The sequence below is a fragment of the Podarcis tiliguerta genome (assembly GCF_965153285.1).
Source record: "Podarcis tiliguerta genome assembly, chromosome: Z".
Taxonomy (NCBI): domain Eukaryota; kingdom Metazoa; phylum Chordata; class Lepidosauria; order Squamata; family Lacertidae; genus Podarcis; species Podarcis tiliguerta.
The window spans coordinates 4,382,655-4,404,194 of NC_139553.1; the positions used below are offsets into that span (position 1 = coordinate 4,382,655).

At 45.8% G+C, this 21,540-nt stretch overlaps 1 protein-coding gene and 1 long non-coding RNA gene across 7 annotated transcripts in view; both read left to right on the top strand.

Moving 5' to 3' along the window:
- Positions 1-2,969, top strand: part of SLC25A25 (solute carrier family 25 member 25) — a 39,897-nt gene extending 36,928 nt beyond the window's left edge. For all 6 annotated transcript variants that reach the window (XM_083423101.1, XM_083423100.1, XM_083423105.1 and 3 more), the window contains one exon: positions 47-2,969. In XM_083423101.1, coding sequence (XP_083279227.1) covers positions 47-231 — 185 coding nt within the window. In that variant the 3' untranslated portion in view covers positions 232-2,969. The remainder of the gene's footprint in view (positions 1-46) is intronic.
- Positions 2,970-12,905: 9,936 nt separating this feature from the next.
- LOC310669370 lies at positions 12,906-16,385 on the top strand. The gene is made up of 3 exons (XR_014507147.1): positions 12,906-13,092; positions 15,349-15,452; positions 15,968-16,385. It is a non-coding gene; the product is annotated as an uncharacterized lncRNA (long non-coding RNA).
- The last annotated feature ends 5,155 nt before the right edge of the window (positions 16,386-21,540 follow it).

Consider the following 21,540-nt stretch of genomic DNA (forward strand, 5'->3'; position numbering starts at 1 on the left):
CCATGTGATCAGGCTCTTGATGATTGTCCAACGGCTTCTCTTTCAGCTTCAGTCGAAGGAGCGCCACAGGTAACAATGAGGAGTCTCTTCAAGCATATCCTGAAGACAGAGGGAGCCTTTGGCCTCTACAGGGGCTTGGCTCCCAACTTCATGAAGGTGATCCCAGCAGTGAGCATTAGCTACGTGGTCTATGAGAACCTGAAGATGACTCTGGGCGTGCAGTCGCGGTGACCAGGTGGTGCCTGGACCCTTGAACTATTTTAACAAAATCTTGGGGCTCTGACCCCCAGGGTGTGCCACCATTTCATTCTGTGAATGTGTTGACTGACACTAAGCTGATCAAACTAAGCTGTGAAAATCCCAGGTGGTGTGTGTTGGGGAATGATGAGGTATTGGTCCTTTCTACTGTGTGGCTATCAAAAGCTCTATATGTGTTTTAAACAATCGTTTGGCAGTTCTTCCCATGTTCAAGGGACCAACTGGGAATTGAAGGAAAGTTTCTTGAGCTGTCAGTGGTGGCCTGGATTTTAGCCCTCTTTAGAGTCTTTTGCGCAAGCTCACAGCTGGAGAATGTATCATCTTCCAACTTGCTTGAAAGAGCTTTTTTCTGTTGAGTTGTAAACTCTTCTTAGCCATGGTTTTGATTCTGCAAACGACCTGCCTTGGGTAGGGATGGCTGCTGGGCCAAAATACTTCGCTGTTTACATGTTTTCTTTTGGATAGAAGCAATTCATTTTTCTACTTCAAAATTCTGACGCTGCAGTGTAAATTAAAACCAAGGCTTCAGGGTGCAAAGCCAGCCCCTGCTGACTCTGAGTGTTACTTTCAGGTTAGCCAGACAGAGCTTAAAATATTTTATTTTTATTATAGTTTCTGTGTTCCTGTAAAAATGCTGGCAAAATGCACTTTATAACAAAAGCAGCAGCTGCAGTCTAGAGTCTGCATGTCTGTGTTTGCATGCTGGAGTAGCTGAGAGGACCTGGCACGTGCAGTTCTGCACATTTTGAATGGCCTGACCAAGTAACTGGGGAGCTGTGTTGCCACTGGTCCAGTATCTGCATCTGAGCTCACTGCAGCATGGCAGGGGCTGTGGAGAGGCCACTTCCCAGTTAGTGTTTTGCATGGTGCTTCAAATACAGTCCTGCCAAGTGCTGTAGGTAGCAGATTATTCTTGAAACTTCAAGCCTTGGATTGCTTCATTCATCATCCATAGAACTTTATAGGTTGATGCTAGAGTTTGAATTAGGTTAGGGTGGGCTGGTGGACTTGAACTTTGGACAAGGAAGAAATTTCGCTATGGGGAACACACCAGGTTAACTGACAAAGGTGAAAATGGTAGCCTTCATGATGTTATTAGAAGGGAGTGGGGAGCTGCTTGCTTCCACCCACCCACTTCCACCAGGTGCTCATCATAGGGAGAAGGGAAGGTGGTGGCTGCCATATCTCTGACTTCACTCTTTCAAGGGTTCATTGAGTTTGTCCACCAAGACTTATTGGAGCCCAGGGCATCCTTGACTTGGGGACCAGCATCACATTCCATTTTTGTTGTTGTTTTGCTGCTTTCAAAGCATATTTATTTTGTATTTATTTAAAGACAAAAGACGGAAACTGTCACACTATTTTTGTAGACATGTTTAAATATAGTTACTTTGTCCTTGGTATTCTGTATTTTTGTACAGGTCTCATATTTATGTTCTTAAAAACGTTTTGCACATTTTCAGCATCGTCTAATAAAAGAATCATTGCAAATTGGACCCCCTCAGAGGTCCTTAGTGCTCCATTTCCTTTCCGTGTTGCCGGTCCTGCATCTGGGTTGACTGAGAGCCTCAGTCGAGAAAAAATCCTTTTGTGGGGAAAAGCCTTAGGAGAGTGGTGGGTGGTGGGGAATGAAAGGCCCTTGTTTGGGGGTCTGCCTTACTGTGGCATCGCCTCATCATTAGTGACTTTATTTTTATGGGTGTTGGACGAACCAAAACTAGATGGTTTTTTGTTTTGTTTTTAATGGTTAATAATGAAAAGGGCTGATTGGACTTGGGATAGAGAAAAATAAATCTCAGGGAGAGAAAAATCACAAAATGCCCATTTTTCTGATGTGCGGAAGGAAGTTGATGCTTGGAGCTGAGCTGTTGCTGTTTTCTGTGCTGGCAGATCTGCCTGCCTGCTGCTCCTCCTCCTCCAGGGTCAGGAAAGTGCACTGTGAAGAAGCAGTTATCCCTGAAGGCTGCAGCGGCTCAGAGGCCCCTGCTGCTGCTGCTGCTGCTGCTCTGTACACAGAAAGCCTTGTGCAGCAGAGAGCAGCTTCCTTTCCCCCAGTTCTCTTTGGGCCTGTCCACTGCTGCTTTGGGGGAAGCTGCCTGTCTGCCTTGAGTCCATATCTCAGTCGTGTGTTTTCCCCACCCGTTTTGTGAGTCACTCCACCCTTGGGAGACCTCCCCCTTACCTTTGGTGGCCTGAGGAGATTTCAGCGCATACAAATCAATGCAATATGAACTGTCTTTGTAGCTGTAACCTTAATATATGAAGGGCAAAACTAACAAAACAAGAAGCCTGTGATGGTAGGGGACAGGCAAGGACCGCCTCTCGCCATATGAACCAACCCGTACACTGCAATCATTATCTGAGGCCCTACTTTGTGTGCCTCTTCCACGGAAGGTCCAGAGGGTGGCAACATAAGAACGGGCCTTTTCTGTGTTGGCTCCCCACTTGTGGAATGCTCTCCCCAGGGAGCCTTGTCTGGCGCCTTCATTATATATCTTTAGAAACCAGGCAAAAACGTTCCTGAATAACCAGGCCTTTGGCTGATGAACATTTTATGGCCTTTTAAATGTGTTTGGGGGGGTTGTTTTTGTTTTATTAAGTCTTTTGTGTTTTCTTTTTATGTTGTGAACCGCTCTGTGATCTTTGGACGAAGGGCGGTATACAAATTTAATAATTATTAATAACAATAACAATAATAAAGGTTTATCAAAGATGCTGGTGGCTTCCTTGTTTTGTGTTGAGTTGGGAGTCTGTGGGTTCAAGATGTGTGCGCATGCATCCTTCACCCAAACAAATACATAAAGCAAGTTTGCATTTACCCGCACTTGATTACAATAAAAGCTTCAGTCATGGATAAGTTGCACGTTGTGACTTGAATGCCCTTCAGTTGCCTTCTGTGACTTTCTAAAGTGTCAGCCCTGGCTTGAGGCCCATATTTCTGGCACAGAGCTGCACTTCTTAAGGGCACATGGAAGAAAGCTGCCTACAAAAATCATTTGGGCAAGGAAATGGACACATCACACTGCTCCTGTTCACTGGCTACAGTTGAATGAGGTTTGGGATTTGATTGTCATGGGTAGCCTAATTAGTTGCATTTGGGAGAGAAAAATCAAAACTCATCTTGTTTCCCCTTTTACCAAAACAGACCTACAGGGAACTAAGCAGGAAGGGGTTGGTTGGCGCCATCCTAGCTGTTACCTCGTCTGCTCGGTCAGCCAGCGAGAGTGTGTGTGCTGATCGCCTGTGGTGGTCTGTTTGAGATGGTTCTCCAGAAGACAGTGTCATTTGTTGGGACAACCCCACCAGCAATGGGAGAGGAAAAAGGTTTTAACATGACCCTCTTTCTTCCACTATTTCCTATTATTATGGTCCAGAGACCCAACAAATCGTTACAAAGCAATGCACAATTCAGACAGCCTACCTCCAGGTTAAACAAGCATTTTGTTGAGACTTAAAGATAGGGATCATTGGTTCTTGCATCCACCGATAAAAACTGCCACTGCCAATGTTCTAGTGTTTGTCCTGTCTTCCAATAGGAACCTGACATAGTGAGCATCTGATTTTCCCAGGAAAGGTACCAACAAGGGGAATATCAGTTCAGCCCTGGCTTGCTCATATTTCGCACAGTGCAGCAAAATATGTTTTATAGAATCAATGTCTTGATCACACGAGCAAAGTCTGTCCTGGTATTTCCTATTTGCTTAACTACTGGATGTGGTGGAGATGCACCTTGCATTGTGTTTCTTGCAAACCACTGCTTGGGGCAGTGAAGAGAAACAGACATTGTAAATTATAATCTGGTGCAAAAGGGGATTAGAGAAGCTGGTGGGCACCCTAGTAGATCTCTCTGGGCCTGGAGGCCTGCGGGTACCACATTATTGAGGCATGGATAACTGGCCAGATCCTCTCTCCCACTTGGCTCCCTGGTATACTCTAGATCTTGGGGCAAGGAAACAGGCTGGAAGATGGCTTGAACACAAGTGAAGGAAAGTTCTGGTCAAGTGCAATCAAACACTGGTGTGGGCAGCTCTTCAAGCCTACCTCATTACGTCATCTGACAGAGCTCTTTGGGTAGTGCAGACAGCCCCTTACAGTCTGGTCCAAAGGAGGTGGTGGAACTCACTATGATTTGTTTGCAAAGCATTTTGAGGTTGAGAATGCTCACAGAGATCGTGACGTGTCCCAGACCAGAGATACTACCCCTCCCCAATACCCCATACATCACTTCTCCAATTCCAGTACAGTCATACCTCGGGTTATAGATGCTTCGGATTGTGCACCGCTCCGAACCTGGAAGTACTGGAACGGGTTACTTCTGGATTTTGGTGCTTGCACATGCGCAGAAGTGCCAAATTGCAACCTGCGCAGATGCGCGGTTCACAAACACTGCAGGTTGCAAACGTTCTTCCTGCACAGATCATGTTCGCAACCCAAGCATCGACTGTATCAACAAATGTGGCCAGCTACAAATCCACTTAAGTTGTTACCTCATGCAACCCACATTTTACCAGTTTTCTCACAAGAATATCATATGCCACATCCACAGTCTTGCCCTGACCCACCAAGTTTGTAACTCCATAAAAAAAGAGAAATTATTCATCTGGCATGACTTATTTTTGAGAAACCCATGATGGGTCTCAGTAATCACAGCATCCTTTTCTAAGTGCTCACAGGTTTTAGGACCTTTTCTGGTATCTGTCAAACCAGTCAGTAGTTACCTGGGTCTTCACTCCCCCCCCCCCTTTTTTTGAAGATGCGGACATTTGCAAAACTACAATAACATAGGGGGAGTGTTTGGGTAATGGCACCCACAAGCCGAAGAACATGAGAATTCGGGCCAAAGTCCAGCATCCTGTTCTCACAGTGGCCAACCAGATGCCCAAAGCAGGACCTGAGCGCAACAGCTCTAGGAAACAGTAAACTAGAAGCTTGTATTCTGCTTTGTCCCGCTGCACTCATAGACCAGCTATATTGCTGCACACACACACACACACACACACACCCTGGTCGCTTTCCTGTCTAGCCATGACACCAACCAATTAGACCCCAAATAGCAAGTCTCCAAGGTTGAGCACCAAAGTTATTGTAGGGCTGGAGCACCATCTGCTGTTCAACCCAGCATTTTGCTGATTTCCAAAAGAGCCTCTGCTGTTATACTGGCTGCAGCAAAATGACAGACAGCTTAAAAGTTGAGACCGCTTCCAGGTCTGAAGTGAAAGCATATAGAATGGACAGGTCCTTGCCCACAAGGAGCTTATAACCTAAAACATTTAGGGAGTGATAAAGTCTTTTATGTTCTATACGAGCCACATTTCATTTTGGGCAGCCTTCTAAAGACCACTATCCATGGTGGGCAGGAGCAGAGGTAAAAATGGGAAGAAACATAAATTTTACCTTTGCACAGTAGGCTAGTTCCTACCTGCACTCACATACAGCTCTCATCATCTGGATGAACAAGAGGCATATTCTAGCCAGGCAAATGCCCCCAGGGTGTGAGGTGCTCCAGTGAGCAGATAGGTGAACATTTGGAGGGCCAGTCAGAAAGGCCTGGAGGGCCGCATTTGGTCCCATGTAGCACTGTTCTAATTTCTGGACCAGCCTTCACCAACTCAGTTCTCTCCAGATGACTACAGCCCTAGCCCACACATTATAGTCCAAACAGCTGGAGGGTGCCAGGTTGGTAAAGGGTAGTCTGGGTGGCAAGAGGTGAACTTTGGGGTAACTAAACATGGCTGGAGGAGACTCTTGAGAGTCCCATGGACTGCAAGAAGATCAAACCTCTCCATTCTTAAGGAAATCAGCCCTGAGTGCTCACTGGAAGGACAGATCCTGAAGCTGAGGCTCCAATACTTTGGCCACCTCATGAGAAGAGAAGACTCCCTGGAAAAGACCCTGATGTTGGGAAAGAAGGAGGGCGCAAGGAGAAGGGGATGACAGAGGATGAGATGGTTGGACAGTGTTCTCGAAGCTACTAAAATGAGTTTGACCAAACTGCGGGAGGCAGTGGAAGACAGGAGTGCCTGGCGTGCTCTGGTCCATGAGGTCACGAAGAGTCAGACACGACTAAACGACTAAACAACAACAAAAACAAACATGGCCAGTGGCCACCACAAATAACAGCTAAACTTGGTTCCCATTCAAAAGTGGCGGCACCACCTGCCTTAAAAAGGTAAAGGGACCCCTGACCATTAAGTCCAGTCATGGCCGACTCTGGGGTTGCGGCGCTCATCTCGCTTTACTGGCCGAGAGAGCTGGCGTTTGTCCGCAAACAGCTTCCGGGTCATGTGGCCAGCATGACTAAGCCGCTTCTGGAGAACCAGAGCAGCACATGGAAACACCGTTTACCTTCCCGCCAGAGTGGTACCTATTTATCTACTTGCACTTTGACATGCTTTCGAACTGCTAGGTGGGCAAGAGCTGGGACTGAACAATGGGAGCTCACCCCATCACGGGGATTCGAACTGCTGACCTTCTGATCGCCCGCGTCCCCACCACCTACCTTACCAGAGGGCATAATCTGAACCAATGGGATCCAATAACAAGAAGAAAGGGGCTTCTGACTTACCATTAGGAAGAAATTCTGTTTACCACCCCTGCCAAAAACTGAGGCCAAGGAGAAATTGTGAGAGCAAAAACTGTGGTCTCATACTGTCTGCCTCAAAAAAATCAACAATGCCACAATCCCAGAGTATTGAGTGTCCTTCAGTCTTGAGTTCCTCTATGTTGTTGGACTACAATCCCCATCTTGCCCAACTAGTTTAGTCAATGGTCAGGGATGATGGCAATTGTAGTTCTACGACATTGGCTGGCCCAAGGTTGGAGCACTGTCCTAGTGGGCTTTTTTGTTACTCAGACAGCATATGCGCACATTGTACAGGAGAGGGAGCCCTTTACATAGACTTGTTCAGCTGTACTGATCCACCAGTCTGCCTCTGAATATACTGGAGGAGTGAGTGGGACAAGCAACAGAAAATGGTTATGAGCCTCAAACCCAGTTTCTTGATGCCAATGTGGGAAGGAGGATAGTGGACTAAATGAATTTCCACTTGATCTAGTCTGGTTGCTCTTATAGTTAAAGGACCCCCCCCCCCACAGTTTTAGATAAAATATTGTTTATTCCTGATTTGTTGATTCCCCCCCTAACTTGTGATCATGCCTCTTTGCTTCAAGAACCCAAGCAAGCCCCGATTTCCTGAAGCAGCAATATTTTGCATACTACACAACTGTCAGAAACACAAAGCGTTTTCACTCCACTCTTCAACCAATAAAAGGCTTCCAGTGTGACTTACGAAGCTAAGACAGATCATTATCCATAATAAAACCATAAATGTTTAAAGGTCAGCTCTCTCTTTTCCACTCACCTCACCATTGTACAAAGTCAAGTAGAAACCTGAACATGGTTTCATGTTCATGTTGAGCCCTGTTCTGATTATGCTTCCACGGTCTAGAAAGTGCATCAAAGGGAATGAGAAAATAGCAGTTATTTAGGACCCAGGGATTCCTAACTCCTGGTGATGAAATAAGTAGTCCACCACAGCTCTAACTTAACTTGTTCACTAAAAATGCTGGAACATAGGAGCATCCCGGCTGGAAGTTGGACGTTGACAGGAAGCCAGGGTCCCTCAGTCCCAACAGATGGAGGTGGCTGAGTCTGGGTACCTGATAAAGTGCAGGTCTTGCTCAGTGTGACATTTGCTGCTGCCTTCAACCTGGGCAGTCTGGCCCTGCCTTCACTGGCCCTGCTTTGCACCCGAAGTGTTTTTGCCTGGCTGGAATGTGTCCTTGGACTCTGATGGTGCCTCTTGCTTGCCATGGCAGAGGATACAGAAGGATGTCCAAGTGCGTGTAGAAAGTTGCCTACCTGTACAAAACCAAAATTGGCATTAGTTGCTCAACTACTTTTGCCTCTTGCCCCATTTGCCACCATTTGCATGTGGCCTTTGAAGAAGAAGAAGAGTTTAGATTTGATATCCCGCTTTATCACTACTCTAAGGAGTCTCAAAGCAGCTAACCGTCTCCTTTCCCTTCCTCCCCCACAACAAACACTCTGTGAGGTGAGTGAGGCTGAGAGACTTCAGAGAAGTGTGACTGGCCCAGGGTCACCCAGCAGCTGCTTGTGGAAGAGCGGGGAAGCGAACCTGGTTCACCAGATTACAAGTCCACCGCTCTTAACCACTACACCACACTAGCTTCTGAGAAGTTACTCAGAAGAAAATGTAGCCCTCAGGCTGAGAAAGGTTCCCCTACATGTGGACAACTTAAGAATGGACCATAGCTGAGTAGTAGAGCACATACTTTGCTTCCAGAAGGTCCCGTTCAATCCCGGACATCTCCAGGTAGAAAGAACACGTGGTAGCGGGTGATGGGAGAAACCTTTTTCTCTTTGAGATCTTGAGCAGCTGTCAGTCACAGTAACTGGGCTTGCTAGACAAATATTTGGTTAGATGGTTGGGCAGATTCTGATGGTCCTTAACTGAAGTAGAAAGATTGTGGCCTCCCAAATAATAGTGGAGCTCCTAGCTTGAGTTTCATGGTTATTTTACCAGAGGAAATCTTCCAGTATAAATACAGAGACAATTATGAAAATAACATTCAAAGGTGCATTATAGGAGGGGGGAAAGGCTTGCAAAGATGTGTATATTTGTCAAGACTTCATACAAAAACTCGCACTAAAATGCTGATGAATTTTTACAATGACACCCCCCCCCCCATGAAATGTTACATGCATGTCAATAACTAAATTTAAGTTTGGAAGAAATGAAAAACTGAGAGAACCAGTCCCCACCCCCAAAATAAAGATTTGTCCTGGACTGTTTTTCTTAGCCCACTGTTAGTCCTGTTTAGTATACCTTTTCCCTTCTTTTGTTTTGTAATTACTCTTAGACATTAATGTATTTTTAAAATTGTGCCATTTTTATAAGGAGCACCCTGAGAGCACAAAGTTGCCTGTGTAAATAGCATCATTACAGAAGATTGCCGTGATTCTCTGCCAATTCTTGAGCGTTAGAGATTAGCCAGGGTTTTCTTTTCCAAGCCTGTTAAATTCAATCAGTTAAAAATCTGGGCAGGAAGCCAAGTGATGGGGCATTATTTCTGTTTTTGCACTGCAGTGAAGGTGATTATTTGGCCTGTTTCTGTTACACGTCAATAGTCAAATGAGATTTTCTCTCTAGAGCTTCCTTCTGTCCAAGTACATAGAAGGTCGCAGCTTCAGTCCTTTTCATCTCTAGATAGGGATGGGGATGTGCCCTGTCTGAAACCCTGGAGAAGCGCTGCCAGTCAGGATGGACAATATTGACCGAGTTAGACCAAGGATCTGACTCAGTGCAAGGCAGCTTCCAAGGATCCTAAGATCTCAAAATCTGGTTGGAACCGGATTAGCATCAAGCACCAGTTTGTTCTGTTTCGTGCTGACAAACCTCCACTGGCAAGCACTCTGTAAGATGCTGCCTTGCAGGGTTGGTAAACATGCATAGCCTGTTACTCAGAAGCACAACCCTGGCCTCTATGCGCTTGTCAGACTCCACTGAGGTCTTTCTGTTGCCCTCTCGAGTCTCTTGGTGGGACTATCGTGCTTTGGCCAAAATTTCAGTGCCTACACTGAAGCTCTTTCATAAGAAGTTCACCTGAGGGAAATCTATGCTCTTCAGAGCCAAATATTTGCACACAAGCTCCTCCATACTCCGCAAGGCTTGTAACCCATGAAACAGGCCATCTTCTGTGATTCTGGGAAGCACAGATTTACGATGAGTTTGGCGGCTGCCTGAAAATGTGGATCCCAAGGTTTTTGTTTTCAAAATAAGAATCAAGTTCCTAGTCCTTGGCATTGCGGCACTGCATCTGGCACCATGAAGCCAGCAGCTGTAAACTGCTACTCAACCATCTAGGGGCGCAGGTGGCGCTGTGGTCTAAACCATTGAACCTCTTGGGTTTGCCGATCAGAAGGTTGGCAGTTCGAATCCACGTGACGGAGTGAGCTCCCGTTGCTCTGTCCCAGCTTCGGCCAACCTAGCAGTTCAAAAGCATGCCAGTGGAAGTAGATAAATAGGTACTGCTGTGGCAGGAAGGTACATAGCATTTCTTTGTGCACTGGCTTGCTTCATGGTGTCCCGTTGCACCAGAAGCGGTTTAGTCCTGCTGGCCACATGACCCGGAAAGCTGTCTGTGGGCAAACGCCGGCTCCCCCGGCCTGAAAGCGAGATGAGCGCCGCAACCCCATAGTCACCTTTGACCGGATGTAACCATCCAGGGGTCCTTTACCTTTACTCTACCACCACTTGAAATTCAAATGAGCAAAATATTGCCACCTATTGTACAAATACATTCATCCTTCCCATTTACATCTGGGGGTGCCCCCTGTCTGTCAGCTTCCTCCTCCTTGGAGTAGGGGTGCTGCCCCTTGTAAAACTCAGCAGGGAGGAGGACGAGAAGGGCAACGACACAAAACTAGGATTAGTTGGATATGTCTGTCACTTGCTCTGGCTCCACCTAGGGCTGTCTCCCTGCCTCCTGGCTTACCAGTCCCCATGGGGACTAGCTACCACTGTGTGAAAGAGGAAAAGTTATAGGCAGCTGCTGCAAACCCTGTTCATGCATTCCTTGTGTGTAAGACATCTCTCTGTTGATGGTGGAGCAGTCACATGTTTTGCGCCTCCCCCTTCCTGCCAGCTGAGGCTAATGGGTGCCTCAAACATCCGGAGGGCACCAGGTGGGTGAAGGCTGCTTAAGGACATAGGACTTGCCCTCTGGATTAAGGACCAAAAGCTGCTTAGTCCCAACATGCTTTGCAAAACCCCCAGCAACCATTGGGGGTGAGGTGGTCAGCCAGGATTTGGCTAGTGGTTTACCACTAGATGAAAGCCTGACCTTTTGATAAGTGATTATTATGGGAAGATTTGCTCTGGGTTTCCCCACCCCCACCTTTCATCTAGTTTTTGTTTATAACCCCCAAATTATTCCTCCAGGGACCCAGCAGCATCTTCAGATGAATGTCAATCTGGGTTCTTTGCAAGCTTTAAACCACCACCCCCTACCCATATACCCCAGACATTACTGGTGCCATGATGAAGACATTTCTATTTGCAAATAAAATAATCTAGTGACCTAATTTCCTTCCTAAGGATCATGATATTTATGCACTATGACGTAAATCCCACCAGCACTAGAAAAGAAAAAAGGGGTCTGAATTGCTACTATTTTGAAAGATCCAGAGTTTCTTTTGAGGAGCTATTAATCATCTTGCATATGGGTTTTAAAGCCACCCGTGTATTCAGATTCAAACATAAACAAACAGGTGGTTTCATGAACCAATTATATGAGGCCCAACTGAGTTGTCAGCAAGAAGGCCGATCCATCATGCTTGCCTGCATGAGGTCCACATGGCAAGAATTTAGACAATGACTTCAAGTTCCATGAATGTCAGAGCTTTTTCCTGGCACCCAATGAACACAGCGTATAGCAAGGAAGGGGTACCCACGGACTTCCAGAGATTCTGTGGCACTCCAACTCCCATGGGTCCCAGCCAGCACAGCCAGTGGTCAGGGATGATGGGAGTTTTAGTCCGATTACATCTGGGGGTGTCACAACTTCCCCATCCATGCTGTGGATGGCAGAGGACATCCCGCACACAGATTCTTCCACCACTGCCAGCAGTTTCCAGAAGTAACATGTAAGTTTATTAGAATGCTGTGCATGCCATTTTTTAATGAGATCCGTATTTTTTCAATTACATCAAAGCTTCTATTCCTAATGAGAACAAGAGGCAACATCTTCTTCTGGACAAAGGAGGCACGGGGGAGCCAGGGGGATGCTTGATTTGCCACATGGCATTCACTTGCAAGTGTGGCATGTGACAGCCATGTTCCTGGCCTCAGAGTCCAAAAATACACAGGGCTCAAATGGTGATTTTCCCCCTATCCTCCTCACAGCCCATTCTTGCAGAAGGAGGCCAGACAAAACTGCCACCTGAGCCCTATGTACAGTGGTATCTTGGGTTAAGAACTTAATTCGTTCCAGAGGTCCGTTCTTAACCTGAAACTGTTCTTAACCTGAGGTACCACTTTAGCTAATGGGGCCTCCCGCTGCTGCCGCGCCGCCTCATCCTGAGGTAAAGTTCTTAATCCGAGGTACTATTTCTGGGTTAGCGGAGTCTGTAACCTGAAGCGTCTGTAACCAGAGGTACCACTGTATATGGCAGACACTCCATAACTTGGGGGCCACCATAGAAAAGGCTATTTCTTTCATAGCCAGCAAGCAAATCGTCTTTACAGGAAGGCCTACAAGCAAGACATCTGAAGAAGGTCTTAGAGCCTGGGCCTATTCGTATGGATGTACACAGGGAAAGCTAGTCACTAGGAGAAGGTGCAGCAGAGCCCCTATGATTACAGTGGTGCCTCGCAAGACGAAATTAATTCGTTCTGCGAGTTTTTTCATCTTGTGAATTTTTCGTCTTGCGAAGCACGGTTTCCCATAGGAAATGCATCGACGGTTTCCCATAGGAATGCATTGACAGTTTTAAGAAAAAGGCGCAAGACGTTTTCGTCTTGCGAAGCAAGCCCATAGGGAAATTCGTCTTATGAACCAACTCAAAAAACAAAAAACTCTTTCGTCTTGCGAGGCATTCGTCTTGCGAGGTATCACTGTATTCTTTCTGCACCCTAAACTCCAAAGCTAGAGCACAGCAGTCATGCGCCCCATAGAATCGTACTCATAATTTTCCTATCGTTCAGAGACTTTTCTGTCCATTTCGTTCAGTAACAGCAGAACTGGATGCCAGAATTGTACACCAGATGTGCCTTATGTTCTGGACAGAGGACAGACACAAAGAGCTTTTATGTGAGTGTCACAATTGCTGATGTAGGTGCATTTCTTCCCATCAGTGAGGGGCACTGTGTGGTTCTCTCTCTCTTTTTTCGCTCTTTTTCAGACTTTGTACACATTTTATGTTATAAAGAGTGCACGCTTGTACTTAGGTGTATGGTTGACAGCTAAGAACATAAATATTTTCAAAGGTAATTATACAATTTCTTCGAGAGAAATAAAGAAAAATTTAGAGATTTGGGGAAGGATGAAATTATCACTATGGGGAAGGATATCAGTAATAAAAATGAAGTTTTTATTGATAAAAATTGCCAAGCATGTTATACCCATGATCAGCAGCACAGGACACTTCAAATAATGGCAAAAAGACATTTCTAGAGTTATCTGGCAGGGGGAGAAACCAAGAATAAAATATAAATTAATAACAGATTCTCCTTGCCAGGCTTAAAATTATATTATGAGGTGTCCTGTCCCTGTTGGCTGCAGGAATAGGTAACATTGGAAAATTTAGATATTTTAGATTTGGAAGGGCATGATAATAGATTTGGTTGGCATGCATATTTATGGTATGAAAAAGCAAAAGTACATAAAGGTTTTCTGAACCATTTAGTAAGAAGATCGTTTTTTTTTTATGTTGTGGGAGAAATATAATAAATAAAAATATAAAAATATAATACATAGAACAGAAAACACCATGGTGGCTCTCTCCATTAGAAGCGATATCCTTGAAAAAATAAAATATTTAATATTTTAAAATTAAATATGAGAAGCAATTGGGTGACATATAGAGAATTTTTAACTGAAGTAGAACATCAGTTGAAATTGAAGGATTTTGAAGAAAGAAGGGATTTATTAACTGATTGGCTACAATTTCATCAATTAAACAATATTTTCAAGATAGACAAAAAGAGAGGTTTTAGTTATGAGACCTCAAGATTTGAAAAAGATTTGTTAGAAAATAATATAAAATTATTGTTGAAAATGTATAAATTGCTTTTGAAATGGCATACAAAGGTGGAACAGGTTAAATCTGGGAGAGGGATTTGGGACACAATATCCAACTTTCAGATTGCGAAAGGTTATGAAAAACTGATTTGAAATTCTTGGCGTGTTGTATGCTGAAAGAAAACTATATGAAAATGATGTACTGATGGTATTTGATTCCCAGTAAGTTAGCAAAAAATGTACAAGTCAGGTACAAATATCTGTTGGAAATGAAAAGAAAAAGAAGGCACCTTTTATCATATGTGGTGGTCTTGTAAGGTAATAAAAGCTTTCTGGGAGATGATATATAATGAGATGAAAAAAATGTTCAAATTAACTTTTGTAAAAAAACACACCAGAGGCTTTTTTATTAGGAATTATAGGTGCTGATATTCCAAGGGAGTAGAAAAGACTTTTTATGTATGCGACGACAGTCGCACAGATGCTATTAGCCCAGCAAAACTGACCGGAAAGCTCAGGAACCAAGAAGACCAAAACTTTAACAAAGAATGGGAAAAATTTATAATTTATCTTGGAGACCACTGTAAGCAGATGAAAACGTTAGCAGGATTGCAATAACACTTGTAATGTAGCAAATGCTATGGAGACAATAGAATAGAGTTATATAAAATATAGATTATTAGAAAAGATGCAGCAGAAAGGGTTTAATAATAGGACCCATGAGGAGAGGTGGGAAATCCAGAGATTCGGAGGAATCTGTAAATGTGTATGTGTATGGTTGTATTGTTAAAATTTTATGTTTGTAAAATCAAATAAAAATTATTTCAAAAAGAGAGAGTGCAAGCGAGAAGCACGTGAGCTACTGATTCAATACTGCCATCTCCACATGGAAATAACCGTTTTCCCAGTGGAATTTTTTTGAAATTGACCCTCAAGTACAGCTGGAGGCAGTATATTTAATCTTGCGTACAGTAAGTGAAAGCAAGTCTGTATTTTGGAATTGTTAAATTTTGCAAATAGTGCGCCAACATGTCAAAATGACTAGGTGGGGAAAAAATTATACAATGGACAAAATGTCCTTTTCGTGGCCAAATTATTCTGTCGCTCAATATCGTATAGGAGCTGCCTAATTAAATTATTTGCTTTACTGAAGTCCAGTGTTAATAACTGTTGTGATGATAAACCGAAAGTAAAGCTTTTGGTTGACAATTTTGGTCTAAGCGCTCTCATGACATTTTTGCGATACTAAGGGTAGTAGACCAGTGGGTTTTAAATTTAGCCGGAGCCAATAATTAAATGTCCTGCACCAAATCTGTAATTCAACAGTGGGGAGATTAGCCTTGCAAGCGCAATGAAGCATTTGGAACAAAGGATGGAACAGGAAAAAATTGCCTTAGGAACTTCGATTGAACAGCTTCTGTAGATCGAAGGTGAGTGCCTGTCCAAGTCTGAGCCCTATATAATAACTGCTTCATCACTTGCATGTGGCCCCTGAAAGGTTGCTCACAAGAGAATATGGCCCTCAGGCTGAAAAATGTTCCCTACCCCAGCTTTGCTGCCATTGTGTCCCTCTAAGCAGCCGCCTTCCAACACCTGCTTTCTGTGCTGTCTTGGCAAAGGAGGCTCATGAGACTGTGTGTTTGCTGAGATAATGTCTACATTGGGCCAGAGTGCAGGGCTAGATGGACGCTTGGTCTGACTTAGCAAGTTCTTATTTTAGAAACCCAGCACCAGGCTGCCTCTCTTGAACCTCCCTCCAAGGTCAACAGCGCTTGTGAGCTGGCATGGATGAGGCACAATTTCTTTTGCCCAAGCAAACCTGAAATGTTGCTCGAAGCGGAGCAACCAGGTTAACCCAAGCGTGTTTCTTTATTTCCTATAAAGGAGTTTCACCATCCTTGTCCCAAACAATCACTTTGCTGTGTCTTTGCTTCTTGGGAGATAGATCACATTGTACTCTGGCCACTTGCTTGCAAAGGGTGTCCAGTGAGAAGTCATCAGCATGCAACAACCTGAACAGACAAAGGCAAAATGAGGCCGCGCTCCAGAGATATATCCTTGAAGAATCACAGAATCATAGAATGTAGAGTTACATTCCAACCCCCTCCAATCTCAACTAAAGCACCAAATGGCAGATAGCCACCCAACCTCTGCTTAAAAACCAACAAGGAAGCAGAGTCTACCACCTTTCAAGGGAGTCCATTCCACTGGCAACAGCTCTTACTGTAAGAAGGTTATTATCCCTGCGGGACTTGACATCTTTCCGCAGGGTCTGCAAGATAGAGCTGTTCCACCAGGCCTTTGGCCAGGGCACAGCCTGACCCCCTCCTTTGGCAATCCTCACAGAACTCTAGCCCAATGGTTGCCATTAATCTGATTTGAACAGATTTCATAATGAAATGATTTTAGAATGTTGTATCATTTCACTGTTGTTAGCCGCTCTGAGCCCGGTTTTGGCTGGAGAGGGCAGGATATAAATAAATTATTATTATTATTATTATTATTATTATTATTATTATTATTATTTCTGATGTTTACCCGGAATCTCCTTTCATAACTTGAATCCATGGGTTTGGGTCCTGCCTTCTGGAGCAGGAGAAATCAAGCTTGCTCCGTCATCCATGTGACAGTCCTTTATTTGACTATTGCTATCCTATCTCTTCTCAGTCTCCTCTTTTCCACACTAAGCATACCCAGTCTCTCAATTGTCTCTCATAAGGCTTCAATTGTCTCTCATAAGGCTTAGCTTCCAGATCCTTGATTATCTTGGTTGCCTTCCTCTGCACGCGTTCTAGCTTGTCAATATCCTTCTTAAATTGTGGCACCCAGAACTGGACACAGTACAGTGGTGCCTCTGGTTGCGAACGGGATCCGTTCCGGAGCCCCGTTTGCAACCTGAGCAGAACACAACCAGCATCTGTGCTTGCACGGGTCGCGTTTCGTATCTTCTGCGCATGCGCGTGACGTCATTTTGAGCGTCTGTGCATGCGCGAGCGGCGAAACCTGGAAGTAACCCTTTCCAGTACTTCCGGGTCGTCACGGGACACAACCTGAAAACGCTCAACCTGAAGCAAATGCAACACGAGGTATGACTGTGTTCCAGATGTGATCTGACCAAGACAGAATAGAGTGGGACTATTACTTCCCTTGATCTGGACACTAGACTTCTGTTGATGTAGCCTAGATTTGTGCCCATGAAAGTATTGGGGCAGTTAAATGAGATTCTGCTTTCACTGCTTTTTGAGCTTGTGAAAGTTTCAGGGCAGACATAGCAGCTTCATATCTAGTCAGTGCACATCCACAACTTCCTGCTAAACTCTTGTAACTTTTTATACCACAAACAGCCTGGAACAGGCATATTTTTGTTCTACTTTAGTTGTGCTGCAGTGCAGGAGTGCTCTTCCAGGTGGCAATAATGCAGTGACACTGGGGAAGCAGAATTATGTGTGGGCTGCTCAGTACAACTCCACCAGTAATGCACTATTATGGCATGTTGCAGAATACACCTGCACAAAATCACCACCACCCATCTGGAGGGGCCTTTATTTTGCAGAGGGTAATGTGGGAAAAGCCACTATGAAGCAAACACTCTCTCTGTGTGTGTGTTTGTGTGTGTGTGTGTTTGTCAGTTATCGGGGGCCAATGGTGTGTTTTCTCTCCCCTTTGAACTTCCCAGGTTTAGAAATTAATTGTGAGCCTCCCAGGTCTCTCCAGCCCTTGAAACCCTCCCCAGGTCTTGCACACACTCTTCAATAGTCCTGCTTTGCCCAAGGGCTTTTGCCTGGCTGGAATGTGTCCTTCAGCTCTGAAAACGCTTCTTGCTTGGCTCAATGGGCAACAGTGAGGGCTGCGTGTGTATGGAAACCAGCCTGCTATATTACAATTTTCATTCACTGCTCCACCTACCTTTGCCTCTGACATTGCCCGCCATTGGTATGTGGCCTCTGTAAGGTTGCTCCGAAGAGAATGTGGCCCTTGGACTGAGAAAGGTTCCCCACTCCCACTTACCTAGTGTGTGTATGGGGGAAGTACGACTCAAACATTGAAATATTGTGTGTGCGTGTCTGTGTCTCCCTGCCCCCCGCCCCAGTTGAGGCCCAGTTCTCAATAGATGCATATAAAAAGCCAGCTGTTTTTTGTGTGTGAGCGCAAGTATGTGTAGGGTTGAGATAAGTCTTCCCCTTATCAACAATACTGTCCTGTTTCAGAGAGAGGAAAGTTTTCTGTATACACAAGTCAGGGATGTGAGTCAATCAAAACAGCCGGGGTTGGAGGGCCCTGAAAGGGCATTTTTGTGTGGTGGGGAAAAAACCCAACCCATTTGGAGCACCGCCCTCTCCCCCTTCTGTTTTGGGTGTGAACATTTCAACCTAACCACCCACTGATGCTATGTGGCAGCAGGAATCAATCCTCCTTTGAGTGAAGCTTGTCCACAAAACATGGATGTAAGAGGCCTCACAGAATCACACCAGTCTGCTAGATCTCACGGGCAAATGGCACCAAGCTGCTGCCACCTCGTTTCCTCTGGGCCTCCTGAAAAGGCCACTCTGTTTGGGTGGCCAGGTGCCCTACTTCACAGAAGGCAGCCCTCTACGTGAAGGGCTGTCAGACGACAGGGCTGCCCTGCCAACCTGATGCTCCGGCTGGAGCCAAACAGGAGTTGTGGTCTAAAGATGGGAGTTGGGATCTTTCGCAGCCCAATCACTACATTCTCTTCTGTGCAACCTTCTGGGGGCCACTCACTGGTGGGTGGGGTCAGAGGCTAAAGTAGGCAGAGCAATGCACATATATTTTTACCTGTGTACAGAGGGGTAGTTTCTACAAACACTTGGGTGCCCTGCTGTATCCTCCACCCAGCAAGTGGAAGGCACTGTCAGATCAAGGAACACATTCCAAAGCACAAAGCAGGTCTAGTGAGGGGCGTGGCCTGGGAACAGTTGTTGTGAGGGCCAGATAGACCTGGAGGGCCACATTCAGCCACTAGGCCTGACGTTTGCCCCACACCCAGCACTCTGTTTACACATGGGAGAAGAATTTGGGCAAGCTGGGCAACGGTTTCCAAACAGATGGCCTGTGATGGCCTGGGACTCAGGCTCGGACTCGGAACCAGAGGAGTCTCAGTCTGCACTGGATCCTTTGCCTCAGGCATCATCTGAACCCAGTCTGGGGCCTGGTCCTGAAGAGTTCCAGTCTGCACAGGTTCCCCTGCAACAAACACCAGCTGGGCCGAGTCAGGGGCCTGAGCCTGCCCTAGCTCCAGATGCAGGGATGACCTCGTTGCCTCCAGCTGGGCCATCACTTACAGCTGCTCCACTACCAGTTGGGTCAGGGGAGGCTGAGGAGGCCTCTGGGTCTAGTAATCCACCGACATCTCCCGAGCTGCAGAGACTCAGGTCTGAGAGAAGGAGAGACCTGAGTACTCGCAGGAGGAGTGCTCGCCTTCAGGCGAGACAGGGAGGTGAGTCACCGGGGGATCAGGATTGGCCGCTACCCCGACAAAGATAAAAGACCCCACCCCAGGTTGCGGGAGCAACATTGCTGTATGCTGGATCCTGCCTGAGATCCTGTACCTGTCCTTGCCTGGTTTCCTGCCTCGTGTCCTGCCTTGGCCCTGTCAAACTGACTCCCAGCGGAACTTTCGGATTCTGAACCGGTCCTGGACTGCGTTTCACGGGTTACCCCCGGGCCCAGCACACAGACCCTCAGAAAATCACCCAGTGCTCCTCAGCACAGAAGCTGAACAATGGAGAACAAGCTAGGATGAGCTGGCAAAGAACCAGTGTGACATAGTGGGCAGAAGCGGGTCAGACTATGGCTAAAGGGAGGCCCAGGTGCAATTCCTCAGCAGCCACAGAACGTCTTGGGTGACCTTGGTCTTGCCACCACTTTCAGCCCAGCCCACCTCAAGCGGTTGTTGCTAGTGCAGCAACACATCCTACTTCACCCCTGGAGGCAAACTTCATTGTCTCTGCCAACAACAACATACGTCTTACTTCACAGAGGACAGTCCTCTATTTGAAGAACTGTTCTGTCCAAGTCCAGTTTAAAGATGGCAAACCACAAAATGGGGAGCAGGAGGAGAAGGTAACAGTAAAGGTAAGAGTTTTTAAGGAGCCCATTGCTAGCCAGCACCTGGATAGCAGATTAAGGATACCTAGTCGTGGGCTTTCCCACTGTGGAAAGTTGTATTGTCTTTCTATTTAAATTGCAGCAATCATTTCTACACACAAGTATCAGTATATGCAAAGTAGTGTCCTCTTGGGTGGGGAGGCAACACACAAACTGCTCCCCTAAATGAGAGCCACCTTTCAAGGTCACACACAGAGTCTGTAGCAGACCCCCCCCCCTGGGGGGGGGCAGGACTAGGTTCAATGAGTGGGAACTGCAGGGATTTCAATTAAATATTAGGAGGTGTATCATACCCTCAGGAGCCCAGTTACAGAAGATACAAGCCTCTCCCAAAGTACTCACCAATGAGGGCAAGAAAGCAGATGCAGCCTAGACAAGACAAACCACAGTCAAGCACGAAGAGCCACTCCAGGTCCAAATGTGATCCAAGGACAAAGTCAGGCAACAGTCCAAGGTCCATATGGCAGAGTGTTCAGACAAGGCACAATACCAGTTCCCAGGAAAAATAGGAACCAGAAACCTATATTGCTCCCGGAAACTAGAAGGTCCAAGAGATAGGCTTGGGCCTTCTAAACTGCACACTAACCGCTGCTGCTAATAGTGAAGGAGTAGCAGGGATAGATTAATCTTACCCAGGATAAATCGGCACAGTTTATCTTTGGTCCAGACCAGAATTGTTATTGAGGAGTTGGGGAGCCACTCATCCTCAGGACTGGATTTGGGGGAGCTGCCTGCCTGCTTCTGAAAGTCTTCAACCTCTGGGGAGTCTTCTCCTCTGAGGATACCACATCTGGTATCAGGTCAGAAAACGTCCTAACAGCAGTGGCTCTTTGCTCTCTTTCAGTGAAGGCATTTAAGCAGAGGCACAGACAATTATAGTGGTGTCCTGCATTGCGGATCCTGCATTGAACACATGTATGTATATACGTATGTATGTGTCCCTGTGTGTGTGTGTGTCCCAACTCTTTGATTCTGTAGTTCCCTGATACAATGCAATGTTAAAACAAAAACAAAAAGCCAAGCTTCAGATGGTGTGACCTTTCTGGATGAGGATCTATTAGTCATGCATTCCATCTCCCTGTCTTCCTGTGTCCCTTTCCCTCATCCATGAATAGAGGACTTCATCTATCCAAAGGCAGAAAGACAACACCACCTCTCACATGCACCTTCACCAAAAGGCCCTCAGTAACATATTTTTTCCCCTCCCTCCCTCCCTCTCTCTTTTTGTCGTTGTTGCTGTTTTGGGTGGTGGTGGAGGGAGTAAACATATGAATTTTCAAACGTTTTTCTGTGTGGAAAATCTGTTTGGATTTGAACAGGAAGCTGTGGAGAAAAGGCGTGTAGGTTGAAATATTAATGAAGGGTTTTTCTTTCTGTTATAAAGGCCTC